The 17,978-nt window shown below is 51.1% G+C and overlaps 1 protein-coding gene across 1 annotated transcript in view; it reads left to right on the forward strand.

Moving 5' to 3' along the window:
* ZMAT4 (zinc finger matrin-type 4) overlaps positions 1-17,978 on the forward strand; it is a 74,709-nt gene that overhangs the window by 32,173 nt on the left and 24,558 nt on the right. Inside the window, 2 exon segments of the mRNA XM_075724173.1 lie at positions 3,675-3,764; positions 12,761-12,917. Coding sequence (XP_075580288.1) covers positions 3,675-3,764; positions 12,761-12,917 — 247 coding nt within the window.

Genomic DNA, 17,978 nt, shown 5'->3' on the forward strand with positions numbered 1-17,978 from the left:
TGGGAGGGAATGAGATGCTCACTACATACTTGCAAAGGCCAGGGATGATTTTAAGCTTCATTTTTATAACTGTAGGATAATAAGGCTGCATAAGGAGCCATGTGGTTTTAAATTATGCCAAACATAAGTTATTCCTTTACCTTAGCTTTCATAAATCCAAGCAAGTGCATAAATAAAGGTGAGAGGTGTTTTACAGAAGGTTGAAGCTTCGCTGCTTTTTAATGCTGACGTTTGGACGTCATTTACGGCACAGCTGAGTGCCACGGAAAAGAAAACTGGAAATGATTACTGTTAACATCTTGCCTTTTCATCTTCCAAAAAACCAACAAAAAACCCACAAACTTTTAAACCTCTAAATTCAGCAGGCTATGCTTGTGTGTGAGTAAGCATCGTGACGTGCTGGATTCGCTCAGCTGCGGGAAGAGCCTTGTGACTCCGGGAAGGATGACTTGAGGCTGGCGGGTTGCTCCGAGGGGTGTGAATATTCAGTAAAGGAATTCAGCTGAAAAGCTCTGGCCACATCACCTTTACGGTGCGTTTGACTCTCCTCCGACCAAAGCGCGCGTGCGAGGGAGCGCCGTGCGAAGGGGTGCAAAGGGGCCAGCCGTCGCCTGCCTCCGCACGCCCTGCCCGGGGCAGGGGCTTCGGCACGGAAACCTCCACCCGGTGAAACCAGCCCAGCGTCCCCTCGGGCAGAAAGTAGGAGTGCCACCAAACTCCGAGACTGACTCGGCACATCTGTCCTTTGCATTTCAAACGTTTCTCTTGTCGTTTCTTAATTACGCCATTGCTGTCTGGACTGCTAATCGCTGATAGCTGAAGCTTTTGGGGTTTCCTGCGCTGAGCTCTGACTGTGGCAGGTCACATTTTCTAAATGTATGCAGGAAGACGCGTTAGGGGAAGATATTTGACATTATTTATCTTGACTGATTTGCTCCATTAAAAAAAATTATTGCGTAGTCACATTTACGCATACAAATATAGCTCTCTGCAAATTTAGCTCCAAGTTCACACCGCAGGAAAAAGAATGTTCCAGAACGTGCTAATGATAATTTAATATTTTAAAATTGCAAATCTGTGATCTGAAATTATAATATTATGGTGCTGTTGTTCTGTGAGGCAATCAGAAATGGAGATTCATAGAAAACATTTGCATAATAATAGCTGCCGTGCAGGTCTGGGCTCTGGATGCAGGTATTTAGTAGTTGCAGTCTTTCCCCCCCCCTTACATCTACTGAAAGCCAAGAGCTGACTGTAAGTTAGTGTTTTGAAGGTTTATGTCTGTGCTCCTGCTGTAGAAGCTTTTAAAACTTCCTTTACATTTTGCAAATCACAAGGATTGCTTTGTCTGTTGATGCTGGCGTGGTGAGGACATCTCTCTGTCTCTCCTTACCCTCACCTGCTGGTAAGCTCCGGTCGTGCTCGAGGGCAGTGCGAAACCTGCCCGTGCTGCCCGCTCTGTGCCTCACGGGAAGAGTCTCCTCAGGCTTCCCTCCGCTCTCCCCAATTCCTCCACAAAAGTACAGGTCCCCTGAAAACTTTCCTGTGGTATAAATCACGTTTGAAAAGTATGTCCCCACTCGGTGCCTTTCTTGGGAGAAAGGACAACAAGTACCTGATCCGCTTTGCCGCGGTGTCGTGGCTCAGCCCCAGGCAGCAGCTCAGCACCACGCAGCCATCGCTCACTGCCCCTGCCCCGCTGGGATGGGGGAGAGAATCGGAGGAGTGAGAGTGAGAAACACTCCTGGGGTGAGATAAGAACAGGTTAATAATTGAAATAAAGTAAAATAGTAATGATAATAGTAAGAATAAAATAATAATAATAATAATAATGATATCCAAAGCAAGTGATGCCCAATGCAATTGCTCACCACCTGCCGACCGATGCCCAGCCAGTTCCCAGCAGTGATCGCTGCTCCCCGGCCAACCCCCCCAGTTTCCATACTGCCCATGACGCCGTATGGTATGGAATGGCCCTTGGGGCAGTTGGGATCAACTCTTCTGGCTGTGCCCCCTCCCAGCTCCTTGTGCCCCTGGCAGAGCCTGGGAAGCTGAAAAGTCCTTGCCTGGCATAAGCAGTGCTGAGCAACAACTAAACCATCAGCGTGTTATCAACATTCTTCTCATCCTAAATCCAAACCACAGCACTGTGCCAGCTACTAGGGAGAAAATTAACTCTCTCCCAGCCGAAACCAGGACAGCGGGAAGCCAGCCTTTGGCCGAACAGGAGCTGCTTCCTGGGATTTGGTATGAAGGAGCAGAGCAGGTTTTGCGACTGGTGACCGCCGCTGATGTTGGAAAGTGTGGGCGGCATCGGTGGTGGAGGGTGATGCTGGTCAGGACTCAGGAAAGCGGAACGACCTCGCCGCGGTGCCGGGGCTCCTGGGGCTGGTTTCTGCAGCAGCAAACATCAGGTCAAGCCTGGGCTTTCCCATGCTGGCACTGCTTAACCTTGAGCACAAACCCTCCTGTTTTCATGGCCATCTGGAAGGTTTTACTGTTCAACTTCCCACAGAAATGCTTGAGAGAGGAGAAGGGGTTAGGCTCGGGATCTACATTGTCCTTGTCCCCTCTCTGCAGGACCAGCACCAGCTGTGTATAAGGAAAGCATTAGATTGCATAATGCACAATTACCTGATAATTTGGGAGAAAAATCGTTCAAACCTTTCACAGGTATCAGTTGGCTTATTTCCTAGAGAGTGAGGTTTTATACCTCTTATGTATTTTATTCTACATTCTACATTCTAGTGTAGGAACTGTGGATTTCTGTTTGTGTGTGTGCATCTGATCCCTCACGATGCCATCCTGTCTCTGCCTGAAGCTAAATAACCCTGATCTTTTCAATCTCTCCTGCTATGGAAATGGTCTGATAACAAATGTTGGTCTTCTCTTGCTGCCTTTATTCCTGCTGTATCTTCAAGGGGCTGCAGGCAGCAGGACAACACAGAGCGGAGGGGGTGGACCATTTCTCCTGCTAATGGCAGATGTCATGATCATAGAGTCATAGAATCGTTTAGGTTGGAAAAGACCTTTAAGATCATCCAGTCCAACCAGTAACCTAACATTACCACGTCCAGACTAAACCAATTAAACCAGTTAAGGGTAGACTAAACCATGTCCCCAAGTGCCACCTCTGCCCGTTTTTTGAACACTTCCAGGGATGGGGACTCCCCCACCTCTCTGGGCAGCCTGTTCCAATGCTTGACCACCCTTTCCGTGAAGACATTTTTCCTAATTTCCAACCTAAACCTCCCCTGGCGCAGCTTGAGCCCATTTCCTCTCGCCCTATCGCTGTTCCTTGGGAGAAGAGCCCAACACCCCCCTCCCTGCCCCCTCCTGTCAGGAGCTGCAGAGCGATCAGGTCTCCCCTCAGCCTCCTCTTCTCCAGGCTGAACACCCCCAGCTCCCTCAGCCGCTCCCCACCAGCCCTGTGCTCCATTCCACAGTTCATTTCAGCTTGGTGGAGATCTCTGTGAAACCGCTGTGAAATGCAAATGTTCCTCACCTTTCCCCCTTTTCTCCTCCCGTGTTGGATACGTATATCAAGGGGATGTGAAATTGCAGATTGGTGTTGTATGCACAGCAATAGAGCCTCTTGCTTTTTGTAACTTCATTTCTTGCATTTTCTTTTCTTTCTTTCTTTTCTTTTTTTTTTTTTTTTTTTTTTTTTCCAGAGTCGGAAACATGCCAGCAAAGTTCGTCTCTATTACATGCTTCATCCCATAGATGGAGGCTGTCCAGCTAAAAAGCTCCGGTCAGAAAACGTGGGTATAATTTAAGTCCCTGTTTACTCAGCTGCTTTGTGAATCATTGACTCTGTGCTACAACCTTTTTTCTGTTACAGCCACAGATGATCAGGTACCCAGAGGTAACATTTAGATTAGCTGAAATGCTAAGTAACTGGAAATAATTTTCAATAAGCTATACAAGAAGTATTATGTGTATCAGCAACAGTAATTGCAGTTTTAGTTATTCGAATGTTCTTTTGTAGGAAAAAAATATTCTGGTAGCAAATAGCTAGCATTTATTCAGTTTAAGTGCAATGGCGAGTTTTCTGCTGGTGAGCTCGTGTGTGCAGGTGGAGGCGGGGCAGTGGCTGCAGGAGGCTTGCACCTTCGGGCGGTTGGGGCAATAGTGAAGGCTGCTCTGCAGCAGCTCTGGCAGAGGCTTTGGAGTTGCTCTGAAGCAGCGCTCGGGTCGCTTCCAGACAGGTTCACCCAGCTTGCAGTACGCGACTGCATTCCCAAGGGCGAGGGTCACTGGGCAGAGGGCAGGACTTGCCACCTGGCCAGCATTTGGGGAGCAGCGTGGCACGGCGGTGCCGCGTACAGAGCTGTTGGGTACACCTGGCGCGGCGGTGCCGCGTACGGAGCTGTTGGGTGCACCCAGCGCAGCAGTGCCGCGTACGGAGCTGTTGGGTACCCTTGGTGCGGTGGTGCTGCGTACGGAGCTGTTGGGTACACCCGGCGTGGCGGTGCCACGTACGGAACTGTTGGGTACACCCGGCGCAGCGGCACTGCGTACGGAGCTGTTGGGTACACCTGGGCGGCGGTGCCGTGTACGGACCTGTTGGGTACCCCCGGCGTGGTGGTGCCACGTACGGAGCTGTTGGGTACACCCGGCACGGTGGTGCTGCGTACGGAGCTGTTGGGTGCACCCGGCGCAGTGGTGCCACGTACGGAGCTGTTGGGAGCTGTTGGGTACACCCGGCACGGCGGTGCCTCGTACGGAGCTGTTGGGTGCACCCGGTGTGGCGGTGCCGCATACGGAGCTGTTGGGTACACCCGGCGTGGCGGTGCTGCGTACGGAACTGTTGGGTACACCCGCTGCGGCGGTGCCGCGTACGGAGCTGTTGGGTACACCTGGCGCGGCGGTGCCGTGTACGGAGCTGTTGGGTGCACCTGGCGCGGTGGTGCTGCATACGGAGCTGTTGGGTGCACCCGGCGCGGTGGTGCTGTGCCCTCCTGCCTGTGGGAGGCCAGGGGATGCCTGCGGCGTCACCACCGCATCATGGCTGAACCCCCCGAGAGTCCCCAGGGTGAGCGGAGAGGTCGCTGGAGGGCAGAGTCACCTCCAGACGTCTCTTCCGATCCCATTTTTTCTGGGGGTCGGTGAAAACGGAGTGCCGGATCCAAAAGGCTCCTCACAAAGATTTGCGGTCAGTCTGCAGTTTTAAAAAATTGCACTCAAGTTCCTCGATTGCATTCAAATAAACAAACAAACGTGAGGAAATTGGATCAGCTTGCAGCCATTTGTCAGGCAATAAAAGGAGACTAAATTTATAAGGGACTGATTCACAGTGAATTATTCATTCCGCTCTTTCCCGTGTTCTGGGGCCAGTGTGGGAGCTGTTGATGAGGTTCCCAGCAGACAGCATCCAAACCCTTTCAGATCTATGGGAGTGTGGCTGTGGCTCAATGCTATCAATATTTGGTGAGGCACCTTCTAATTAAAGGGAGAAGCATGCAAGTTTTGCCAAAGGAATCTGAAAGCTCCTTCACACAGTAATTAAAATGTTAGTGGAACTTTTATGTTGCACACAGGGTAATTGCAGATGCAGTCTACCCCTTAAGAACAGAATCTCACAGTATTTTTATTGAGTTATTAATTACAGAATGTGAAAGGTACAATGGACATGCACATATAGACATGGAACGTGGTCCTCTAATGAGCTTCATTACATCTAACGAGAAACCACATAGCTGCATGTGCACCTTAGCACAAGGATATGGCGGACAGAGAACCAAACAGACCTCAAATAGGTCAAAGCTGAACTACTTCCCATTTCTGTTGTGAAAGGCAGCAGTGAGAAGTAACGTAATTCTATGTTTGCTGATGCTTGTTTGTGCCAAGGACAGCCCTTGGTGGGGGATGAATTAACAAGTCCTTATGCACAAGGTGAATGATAGGCTATGCGAGACCCAAATTCTAAAATTATTTATGTTATAAAAATACAGTAGGGAAAATCTGCCAACATTTACAGCTCAAAGTAGGCCTGTTGCTGATCAGATATTAGCCAAGCCTTTGCATTTAAAGAGAACGGAAATGTTTCGGACATCTCTAATGCCGCATGATAACCATTGCCCCGTGCAGCGTGCAGCTGCATTGCCCAGTTCGGGCATCCAGTGTTAGTCCATAGCCCACCAACCTTAACGAATGTTAGAAACAGTCTGTGAAAACCAATTAAATTTCTGTGGTAGAAGCATCTGCGACTAAAAAGGGAATATTAGCCTTTTTTCATCAAAAACTGCACTGTTACGTGACTGTATGCCATTTGATTTGTACCCTTTTGGCCACAAAACTGAACACCGTGTCTGTCTTCCATATGGCAAGCGGAAGGAGAAGCCGCTGCAGTTGTAGATACTCAATGCAATAGGCTTAGAGTGAGCATTTGCTACCTGACCTTCCAGTGAGGCGAAGGGTAGCATTTGCTGTTGTTTGAGGATTATAAAAATACTCTGAGTTCCCCAAACACCCGTTATCCTTTCCTTGTAGGAAGTATACAATTAGTTTTGCACTGGATAACGACCGAGTTGTTGGGCTGTTGATTATTGTTTTAATTTTTTTGTGGGGGAGGGGAAAAACTACATGTCTTTGGTGTACTGAGGGATTGTTGACCTTTCATTTTAAATTTCCGCTTAACATTTCAGCTGAAAGTAATCTGAGAAGCTTGCAGCCTCTGTCAGGGCCCTTCTGAAATCGGGAGTCATATCCTCAAGTCCCAGGATTAGTGAATCAGTTTTAATCAGCCTTTTCTCACTACCTGTGAAAAATAGGACCCCTACTGAAGATCAGGACAGACACAATGAAAAGTTCTGGTGTGCTATGAAACACATTTTTGGGATGGGAGAAAAGCCTTCCAATTCTTTCTAGCCCTATTTGTACTATAACATAGTAAATTGCTTTAACCAGCATCATCCTCTTTAAAAAGAAAGGTGTCATAATAGCAAGGATAAATTGTTTGAGGGAAGATAGCAGGATTTTAGATTTTGTTGCTGAGGGTAACGCATGTCCTGCCAGGCAGTGCTGGAGGTGGTTAAGCTGAGAGCTGTGCCTCTCTGAGGCACAAAATGGTGCCGGCGGCTGCCTTGGGAGGCTTGGCTTCAGTTCCCAATCAGCAAGGAAATCGCAGCTTTTATAGCTTCTGGTGCAAAAGTTACTGCATGCTATAACTTAAATGTTCAGCGATTACACCGCAACTAAGATGAAACGTCTGGTTTTAGAGCCAGTGTTCTTACTGCGTGTTTTGTACCTGATCAGAGGTTTTCAACCAAAAGGTCAGGTGTTGGTTTCGATGCAAGACATTAGTGATGGAAGACTTAATTTATTCTCTGACAGAAGGCTGGGACTGGCCAAGAGCTGCTGTTGCTGCGACGGGCTCCCTGCCCCAGGCAGTGCCCTGGGGGATGCCCCATCCCGGAGCCAGGGAAGAGCCCGCTGGCAGCTCCGCTGCGCGCCCCGCGTGCGCTCCGGTCCTCCGCTCTTCTCCAGGGCTTCGTCCTGTGTGGTTTTAAACACCCACCGGGCCCCAGCCCAGCGGCGGAAGCTGGGGTCTGCAGCTGAGGGGTCACCCCTGTCCTCACCGAGCTGCCCGTGGCGCTCTCCTTGCCGGAGCGGGGGCCGCGGGACGCCTGCTTACCTTGTCACACGCACCCCTGAACTTGGGGCTGGCTTTTCCTCAGAGAACGTGTAGGTCCTAAGGTCCTCCAAGAATTAATGAGTGGTTTAGATTTAGATAGCCGTAAACTGGTGCTTGCTCTTTGCTTGTACCGCAAGAAAAACAGGCTCCAAAATGGAAGTAGTCTAAATTTTACACAGAGCATTACGGAAAATAGCTCTTTAGCAGCAACACCTCCTTCATGTGTAGAAAATTAACTCAAATTTAAAAGATACTTTGCCATGCCTTGAGTGCGATGTTTTATCTTGCCATATTTCAAGGGTTTGTATAATCTTTTCTTCTTAGTAAAACCTAGGAAATGAAGACAGCAGATTGGTATCTGTGGAATAAAAATCCTTACTTTTCCTGAGGATTGCTTAACGAACATCCAGCAAAGGACCGCAACTGCCTGGCCCTGTGTGCGGATTATGCCTTTTAGCAGCTTGTTAACAGGCATCTGAATAACTGAAGTTAATTCTGTTGGATGTACAAGACTTGCTTTGAAGTTTATACTATTACAAAAAGAAGCCCTATGAATTAGGCTGGCTTGGCACGGTTACGGAGTGGGGGGAAGATGAGCGGTGTCAGCGCTGGGAAGCGGATGCTTTATCTCTGAGGCCACGGTGTGTTTCATTGTGCTTCGGTTTATGCGAGGCCATTTGCCCCTGTCAGTGCTGCATCTCTGCAAAGGTTAGCGAGAAGAGATCGTCTGGAGAAGATCGCAAAAACAGATGGTAAAAATATTCCTTGCACATTGGCTGCCTTTATGTAGTATAGGGTTAGAGAGTTGCTTGTGTGGGTTTTACGGAAACTAAATTGAGATGTTAGTGCCTATTTACTGCTGCTGCTTTAGACTGAGCTGGGTGCGGGAGCACGAGAAGTGGCAAAGAGAGAGGGATGGGTGCATACGTAGGTGCAGAGCATCCCTGGAGGTGGATGAGGGCACACGTAGGTGCAGAGCATCCCTGGAGGTGGATGAGGGCACACGTAGGTGCAGAGCATCCCTGGAGGTGGATGAGGGCACACGTAAGTGCAGAGCATCCCTGGAGGTGGATGAGGGCACACGTAAGTGCAGAGCATCCCTGGAGGTGGATGAGGGCACATGTAAGTGCAGAGCATCCCTGGAGCTGGATGAGGGCACACGTAGGTGCAGAGCATCCCTGGAGAGCGGGTGTCTGCCCCGAGCAGGCTGCGGGCTGGCCAAGCCCTGCGCCCTGGCTCAGGCTGGGCTCGCCTGCCCATCTTGCCCGGGCATCCTGATAGGCAAGTGATGCTATTTTACCAGCTGGCTGCGCAATCCTGTCAGTGCGGTGTCATTGACAAAAGACACCCGGATTGGGTTCCCCTCAGCCCACCTGGTTACAGGTAAAACAGCCGCTGACAAACGAGAAGGCGTAATTACCCTTCAGGGCTGGACCCAGCCTCGAGCGCCTGGGTGGCTCGGTGCGGGGAGTTTGGGTGGTGGAGGAGGGGGAGGCAGGCATTTCTGCTTACGAATGCTACAGACTTGGATAAATGCTTAATAGCGCTTGGGCCCCAACATCTCCTGCATCCTGCTAACAAAAAACAGCATTTAGTGTATGAAAAATGGCTGGCTGCTGGAGAGCAAAGGTCTGTTGTGTTTTGTGCAGAGGCTGGGACTCTCGGACCGACCAGGAAACTGGGGACGCCCCTGTCCTGCGGGCGAGTGCCAGTCTGGTGGCCAGATCCCTACCCAGGCTTCGAGGTGCTTGCCCAGAGGCCTGGGCGAACTCAGATAAGCTGAGCAGTGAACCGTGGATCAGTGTAAATGGAACCTTGGGCTCTAAAGGAGGTGTTTGAGGGGGTTTAAATTTTTAAATTTTTTTTTTTTTTTTTAACTGCAGTCTGTGAAAGTAGGTTGGAAAGGAAATAATGTCACTGAGGAGCAGACCAGGCGGAGGAAGAGACCCTGGTGTGTAAACACCGAAGTGTATCAGCTTTTCAAACGAGCTCTGTTGGAGGCTCTTTATATGTTACCACCACTGATGATCAATAGAGTCTGGGAATTTTTCATTCTGCTCTTAACTTTCAAGTGATTTCCCTTTGAAGACATAAAATATCTTGCAGAAACATATTTAAAAGAAGTGCAAATTACACTCAGAACAGTACTTCTCACCTCTTGAGATTTCTCCCTAAGGTTTAAGTTGATTTATAGTTAACAACAACAGAAAAAAGTGATGAAAATCGGTCCTTTTTCTAATTGTGCTTATTTTTGGGGAGAAAATGACCTTAAATGGTGGGTCTGGTGTTGGCTGTGTGGTCGGTTCGCTCTCCCAGGTGTGGCAGAGCCCCTCTCCTGCCCCACAGCTGCTCGAGGCTGGGGGGCATCTCCAGGGCTCGGCCCCGCCGCCTTCCCCTGCTGCCGCTGCGCCCAGCGCTCCGGGGCTGCTGCCCGCTGCCGCCGAGGGCACCGCGTCGCCGGGCGCTGCCGGGGGAGCCGGCGGCTGGGCCGGGCTGCACTGGAGGTGGGAGGGCAGCAGGGAGGGTGCTCGTGCTGGAGCTCTTTCACCCGCTTACATGGGGGAGCCGAAGAGCCGGGCCCTTCGTTCCGTGTGTGGACATGTGATATTTGCAGAAGGGGACCTGGCTTTTGGACTGCATCTGACTTTCCCTTGGGCTCCGCTGTCCCTTCAGCAGTGTCATCGTTTCCAGCTGTGCGACGTGCTTCGCATGCACGGGGCGCAGTCCCGCGGGGGCACCCGGCATGCGAGCCCTCGTGTGCCCCGCGAGCGCCTGAACCTTTGCACAGGGGTGAACCACAGAATGCATTTACAGCTTGTTGTGAAGTTGTTGTGAAATGAAGATTGCAGCTTCTAAAGCAGACTATTTTCTGTTTTGACTGTGTACCAGCAGTGGGAATACTTGCTTTAAAAAAAAAAAAAAAAAAAAAAGTGCTCGACTGTCTCCAGATGGCTTGTCACTGGAGGGGGTTTTACCCTGGCACAGGGCCAGATCTGACCATCTTGTCCAGGGAATGGAGCGGGATGCTAACTACCTGCACGCAGCAGGCCATTTCCTGGCTTTGGGAAGGTCTTGCTCTGCACAGCAGGGTATTTTCAAAAGAGATCATTTATAAATTGTGCTCAGTGGCCAACACAACGCACTGAGACCTTTGCAAAAATGAGGCCACATATATACGGCCCTAAATGTGACTCCCATTTCCTTTGTGGAATGGATTGAATAATTAATTGTGACTAATAGCGCAAGCGTGCTTTTTCCCTTGCTGCTTTGTTGTTTGTACACTTGCCCTTGTATCTGTGGAAGCTGCTTGTTCGTAAACGCTGGCAGCAGCAGTCACGTTTTGCTGACAGACGTTCAGCCCAGGGGCTGTTTGTGAGCCCTTCTCCCAGACCTTCCCTGGCTGCTCAGCTCCTCGCTGAGTGCAGGGGTGCCTCCGCGCCTCCGCCTCCCCCAGTGCTGGGGGCTGAGCCCCCGTCGGAGCGGGGAGAATTACCGGCAGACGCCTCTAGACCGGGTGCTGGGAGGTGTCGGGGGTAGTGCCGGGGTGCTCCGTGCCCCCTCAGGGTAATGGGTGCCTGGGTGAGACACGGGGCGGTGCCGGGAGCTGCTGCGGGATCCAGGACGTACGGTGACACAGGCAGCAACGCGGCTCCTGCCGCAGCGTGGGAACAGACAGCCTTCAGCTACACCCGCTCCTCCTCACAGGGTTTGCTTAGAGTAGAAGGTCTAAGCTCCGCTACGCAGCTGGGCAGGGGCACGCTGGCTTTTATTTCTACAAGAATAACCGTAATGAAGGTCGGAGACAATATTCTCATTAAATTGGAATTTGCTTGTAAAAATAAAGATGCAGCGATTAGTAACTGTGAAGAATGGCCCCTTCTTGTGTCACTGCAGCCATGAGAGCCTCTTGCTGGTACTGAAATACTCAACGGCGACCTTCATAACTTCCTAAAATTTCCAGTCACCTGTTAGCTGACACCTAGGGTCTCGCAACGGAGTATCACCTTTGCACCAAGGTGTTCCGTTGCGCAGCTCCTCAAACGGGGCTACGGGCCACCGCTCCAAGTTTGATTTAGGCAGCTTTGGTTTCTGGGATGTGTTTTTTACCATTGTCTGCAAAGTGTCTTGGGCTTTTTATGATGGCCTTTTTTCATCTGGCAGCGCTCAGAGCTCAGAATCCACCTCTAGGAAAGCAGCAGAACATAGAGGGGTTTTTTAGGTGTTTTGCTCTCTTTTTCCTTTTACGCAAGCCCTGCAGCAAGCGGTTACTCCTGTCTTTGGTACGTGCCGTGAGGCTGCTCTTGCCTTCAGGTGTCTCTTGTCAGCAGCTGGTAGCACGTTGCTGCTGCGAGGTGTGAGCCCGGTTCCTCGGCAGGGGCCGGCACATGAGCAGCCCGGGCTGGCCCGGCGCCTCGGGGAGCCCCTGCCCGGTGGAGCGGACACCCGGGCTGCGGAGGGGGTGCAGCCGGCGCTCCCTGCCCCTCCGGCCGATCTCCCCTCCCCGGTCTCGGTCTCTGCACGAGGAGCGGGATTAAGGGCGTCTCCAAGGGCTGGAGGACGGCAGAGCAAAGGCAGAGGGGCAGGAGTCCAGCGCTGGTGTGTGACCCTTCTTGGGGGACCCGTGTGAGTCCCACTGCTTCATTTGCTTCTCCCACCGGCAGAGAGGGCTGCCCCCCATCCCGTCCCCCCCCGCTGCTTTGGGGTCCCTTACAGAAGCGTGGCAGGAGGAAGCGCCAGTGAATGATGGCAGGGAAAGCACTGGATTTGTATGACTCCCTCAGCAGGAGAACAGGAATAAAGACTAAAGGAAGGCGGGCTGGTGGGTGTGAAGGATGAGCTGCTGGGCCGTGGGGAACACGAAGCAACGGGACGAGCTCCCGGCACACGAATGCAAGCAGAAGCGCTGGGGGCTCGGGAGCGCCCGGGGGACGGAGGCATCCCCAGGCTGAGCAGGGCTGGGACCAGGCAGGAGCAAGTCTGGGGGATGCAAGGAAGGGACACCCTTTGGCAACCATGGCCTTGGCATGACAGCCTGGATTGCCCTCTCTCCTTTCTCCGTGACTGTGCTTGGTGGGCTTATACACCTCTTTTTTTTTTGTCTGTGTTTTTGTCTCCACCCAGGGCAGTGACGGTGACTCAGTGGATAAGAACAAATGCTGCACACTATGTAACATGTCCTTTACCTCAGCAGTGGTGGCCGAATCGCATTACCAAGGGAAAATCCATGCCAAAAGGTTAAAACTGTTGTTAGGTGAACAACCAGCATTAAAGGCCACAGGTAGGTCCCGAGCCGGCGAGCCGGAGCAGGAGGGTCCGGCGTGGGGCGGAGCGGGCTCGCTGTGCCGAGGAGGCACGGCCGAGGCGCCGGCTCGGCGCCTGCGCGGCAGCAAGTGGGTAGCTGAGTGGTGAAGGCTGGCAGAAGCAGCTATTCATTTGTGTTGCTGTCATAACAACCTTTAAAAATTGCTGCTGCTCATTATTGTCTGCTTTGTTCACATACATCAGCGGTTTATCAGCCAGGGCTGGCCTTTCTACGAGAGCCCTATCTCTGGCTCCATGCTTCTGAAATATTTTGTTCGGTGGAAGACAATCTCTCCTCTGGGCACAAATAGCCAAGCCTTGCTTTAATTATCAGAAGTTATTCGACAGCTCAGCTAATATGTTTAATAAACCTTTCGTGTTAACTGTACAGAAGAGAATATCATTTGCTTTCACCTTAGAGGGAAATCTAGTCTTTAAAAACTGTTGGATCGATTGCCTTTTGATTTTTGCCCAGATGGGCATTCATGCTTTCCTGCACGGTGATTCCGATAATGGAAGCCTATTAATGTTCATATTTAAAAAGTCAAATGTTGGAATCGGATAATTTAACCATCTTACTGTCTGCTTAACCATCAAGTCCCTGCAAACCACTAATATACTGTGAAACAAAACTTCCTCTGTGCTCATTGGGACAGAGGATACTCGAACAGAATATGTGTCATGCTAACCAGGCAGGATAACGGGGCTGCGGTCCTGCAGACAGAGGTGTTTCAGTATTACTCCCAGTGGCACTTCGGTCAGAACAGAATATACATTTAGCTGTGCGTTTTACATCCTGCCTAACACAATGTGCATAAATCCTAGATGGGATTAAATAAGGGGGGGTTGGATCTCTGTGTGTGTTTTTGTTGCTTTTTTAACTTTACAGACTGTAGATGCCGATGCATGGAATATCACTTGTCCTTTACCAGGACTGGCTTGGGAAATTGGTACCGCCTTTGAGGGAACACGGGGCATCCCGTTAGGTGGTGGCTTACTTGTTTTAACTAACGAGCGGGCACTCAGAAGGCTGGCTAAGCGAAGGTGCAGCAGAGTTCACGAGTCACCGAGGTGCATCTGGAAACTGCCTGTGCTTTGGATACCGGGGGTGAATCCCGCGGGAGCTGCGGCTGCAGCGGTGGGTGGCAGCGGGAGCCGGCAGCTCCTGGCCATCCCCGCAGCGAGCCGGCAGGATGGATCTAAGGCGAACTAACGTGATAACCTGCAGCTGACTCGCTTCAGGACTCCTCAGGCTCTTCTCTGCAGCTGGCAAATAATTACAAGGGCACTGAGGGAAGCAGTGTACTTGCTTATGGTATTTAATTGTCCAGCGCTTGCATTAGTGCTCAGAACCCCATCCCTCGTGCGCAGCCTTCCAGGGATTTATCCTCCAGCGCCAAAGGACTTGCCACAAAACCTAGTGTTTCTGGTCAAATCCAGGTGAGTTTCTGAGGGTCACAGCGGTGCTGGATTTCAGGGAATAGTGCATGGACCCATTCCCATGTCAGTTGGATTCACGCGCCAGTGGGGGAACAGTCGCTGTTTTCACCTCCAGGACCGTCGTCGCAGGCAGGACTCCGCGGGTCTGGTGCTCTTTGGGCCGGTCAGAGGGAGCAGCTGGGAGCTCGGGGTCTGCCTGTGGAGCTGGAGCCGTGCGAAGGCAGACGGCCAAACCGCGGGCAGTGGTTCTCCATCGATGGCAGGAGGGAATTGGTCATGGCACAGCAGGTGCCGGTGGAGATCGCGGGCTCTGGTGTACCAACGTTTCTGTTAGTGAATTGGAGCTGTGCTGGACTGGCAATAGGCAGGTGAGAACCAGTTGTACCCTCTCCCTCGTTAGAGACCTCTCAGAAGCGGTGCGGAGGCTGACGTGCCCGGGGTCTGTGCTAGGCGGTGCAGTGACCAGCCGTGCCGTGCTGCTCGTGGGCACAGAGGCTGTAGGGCCCTGTCACAGCAGGGCTCTCCAAGAGCTGCAACTTTGCGTTGTGTTTTTGTCTTAATCTTTTAATCATCCGGATCAGCCTTGCAGAGGCTCTAAGTGAGCTGCACCGTGTGCTCCGAGGGTAATGGGCTCTCCAGCTGTAGTAATCACTAGGAAAGAGTAACTCAAGGACTCATCAACTCTTCCAGACACTTGATCTGATGAAGCTGAGCTGCAGGAATACGTGAATAAGCACCTCCTTGCTCTCCAGTAGCTCTCGGAAATGTGCCCTTTGGACACAGCGTTTTTCTGGGCTCCCTACACAGTCACCCAGCATTTTGCCGCTGGATTTTTCTCCCAGTCCTTCATGGCTGGCACTGGGGAGCTTTTAGTCTCAGACAGAGCTTCAGAGGCTGGGGTGCTGGCGAGTCCCGGGAGCCGACCGCGCACAGCCCTGAGCGTACTGGATGCTCCCGGGGAGGAGCGTCCCATCGCCGGGGGCTTCGCACGCGTCCGCGACAGCAGCGTGGCCTGGCTGCGGTGCGGCAGGCGGCTGTGCAGCGTTTGAGCGGTGGCTGTGCCGCTTTCCACAGGCACTCATCACTGAGATTATCTAGCCATTTTTTTGCCCCAGCTCCATGGAAGGGCACTCTAGAGGTTTGGGAGGCACGAGCTTGTGCTCGCGGTGTAATTGGTTAGCGTCTTTAAAAGAGATCAAGCTGCTGTTCTGATCATAACACGGTAATCCTGGTGGTGGTGAAACGGGTTGAATGTTTTATTCGGTGCTTCCCTCAGCTCTTAAAGAGTAAAGTATTTTTTAACTTTCATGTGTGATCAAAAAAAGTGAGAAAGACTCTACACAAATACTTGAACTCTCATAATCTTTTAATTAAAAAAAAAAAAAGCTTAAAATGTTTTCAAAGTTCCCCAAGTGCTTTTATTATGCCTGAGATTAAACGTAGACAGTTAATCTGAAAAGGTATTTTAGTGGCAATAGGCAAGTAAAAATAGGTAATAACCTCCAGATTGCAATGTCTGATTTTCAGCCTTGCACAAAAATTTATTTTGCTACCCTAAATTGTTGTGAAATTCTCTGTTGACCATTTGCTTAATTAGTGGGTCTGTGTGTAAAGGGAGGAAAGAATTTGTGAAATTCTTTGCACAGCTGCCTTGGCAGGAGTCATTTCATTCACACAGACGTGCAGTTGCCTCTGCGGAGCATAGCATCATTTTAAATTGCACAGTAACAAAATTAATTTAGGGGGACAAAATGAAGACTAATGAATGCAGTTGAAACTTCAGGGGAAATTTAGGAAGGATTCTTGAGCTGTTTGAGGAGCAGCATTTTCCAGTTAAAAAAAAAAAAAAAAGCATTGAAAAATATGTAATACTCTCAGCGAAGGTAAAAATTTGTAAAATGTCTGCAACTGGAATTCTGTTCCTGGTCATCGTGGCTGGAGGCCTCAGCTCTGAAACACGCTGTGCTGCAGGGCTGCCGTGGGACCTGGAGCGACTGCTGGCGGCCAGGAATTCCCTGAGGCTTCACCTCTGCAGAGCAGCTCCTCTCCAGATACAGCGCCCGGCGCCTTCACCCTGGCCTCGCATCTGTTTCCAGCCGGAAAGCGGTAGAGGGAAGGATTTCTGCAGATACCTCCTCTGCTGCTGACATCCAACACGTCTGCTGAGCATTCGTCCCTGCAAGCAGTGTAGTGCACGGCTTAATATTATACCTGAGAGAGCTCAGGGCTTCCCAGGGAGTTTGACGCTGCAAGGTGAAATGTTCGTCTCAGCTCTGCTGAACTGGTGAAGAACAGGCTTCCCGCTCGTCACCATGGAGGTTACAGCAATCCTAAACTCTGAGCAGCCTGTGCTCTGCATGGTATATAAAGCGGTGCAAGACATTAACATATATCCTCCTCTGTGCCATGAGCGTTCTGTTCCCCCCGCATTCCTACCGGATAATCCAGATGTGCTTTCTGGTCACCTTAAGCTGCAGCATCCGTCCCCTGCCTTTGAGGGGGCTCGGATCCCTTTGGCAGATGCCCATGGGCCAGGGCTCGGATCCCTTTGGCATGCCCATGGGCCAGGGCTCGGATCCCTTTGGCAGATGCCCCTGGGGCTGGGCTCGGATCCCTTTGGCATGCCCATGGGGCTGCTGGTGACCGCGTTCTGCCTCCGAACAGACTGCTGCTTGATATTCTGGGTTTTCTGTCTCGCCAATCCCATAGAAAATTACATCTATTCTCAGTCCCCTTATGGAGTTACACCTTCCCTTTCAATTTTATCATCTTAATGAAATACAGATCTCTCGTTTCTCTGCTGGTGCCTTCAGGAGAGAGAGAAGCGCCTTAACAGTTGGGTTTTTCACAATAGGAAAGCAATGTCTCATCACTACAGTGAAATATTTGTGATCCTTTCTGTTGCTCCTGCTGTACAAGGTTGTAGCCCTCAGAGCCTTTATGTCACTGCTGTTGCTGATGAATTTCTCTAGTCATTTCCAACGTCTTCTGTCAGCTTGGATCCAGTCATCAGTCTGGGTTATAAACCAAAGGACTGTAGGGGGAAATAGCTGCTGTCTTCATTGATGCAAGTGCGGGTACCTGCAGGCACGGCTTTGGGAAGGCGGAGATCAGCCCAGCAGCGCCGGCAGCGCCACGCAGCCGCCGAGAGCCCCGCCGAGAGCCCCGGCGTCTGGAGGTGCCGCGGCTGCGGGGCTGGGGCCGGTGTGCGCCGGCTCCCGGGAGGGGAGGTGCCAGCGCTGGGGTCCCCTGCGTTTGGGGTGAGGAATAAGGGTGTGATTTTGCTGGCAGGAAGAGTTACCTTGGCTCTTCCACCTCCTTGTTCTCTAGTTCCGAGTGTGGGGGTTGCATTTCAGGTGTGCTGAAGGAGAGAGAATAAATGGCTTTCAGGTCTGGGTGCAAGGCCCATCCAGCAGCAGCTGGAGTCTACCTTAGTCCCAGATTTGTCTTCTAAAGAAACCTGAATTTCTCCTGTGCCCCGTTGTTGTGGCTCAGTTACTTTCTCATTCTCATGCTCAGTTCCTGGAGAGTGGCAATGATAAAAAGCTGGGTGCCATTTAAATACAGCTATGAATAAAAAGCTTTGCATGCAAGAAGT

The sequence above is a fragment of the Pelecanus crispus genome, chromosome 21 (genome assembly GCF_030463565.1).
Source record: "Pelecanus crispus isolate bPelCri1 chromosome 21, bPelCri1.pri, whole genome shotgun sequence".
Lineage (NCBI taxonomy): Eukaryota > Metazoa > Chordata > Aves > Pelecaniformes > Pelecanidae > Pelecanus > Pelecanus crispus.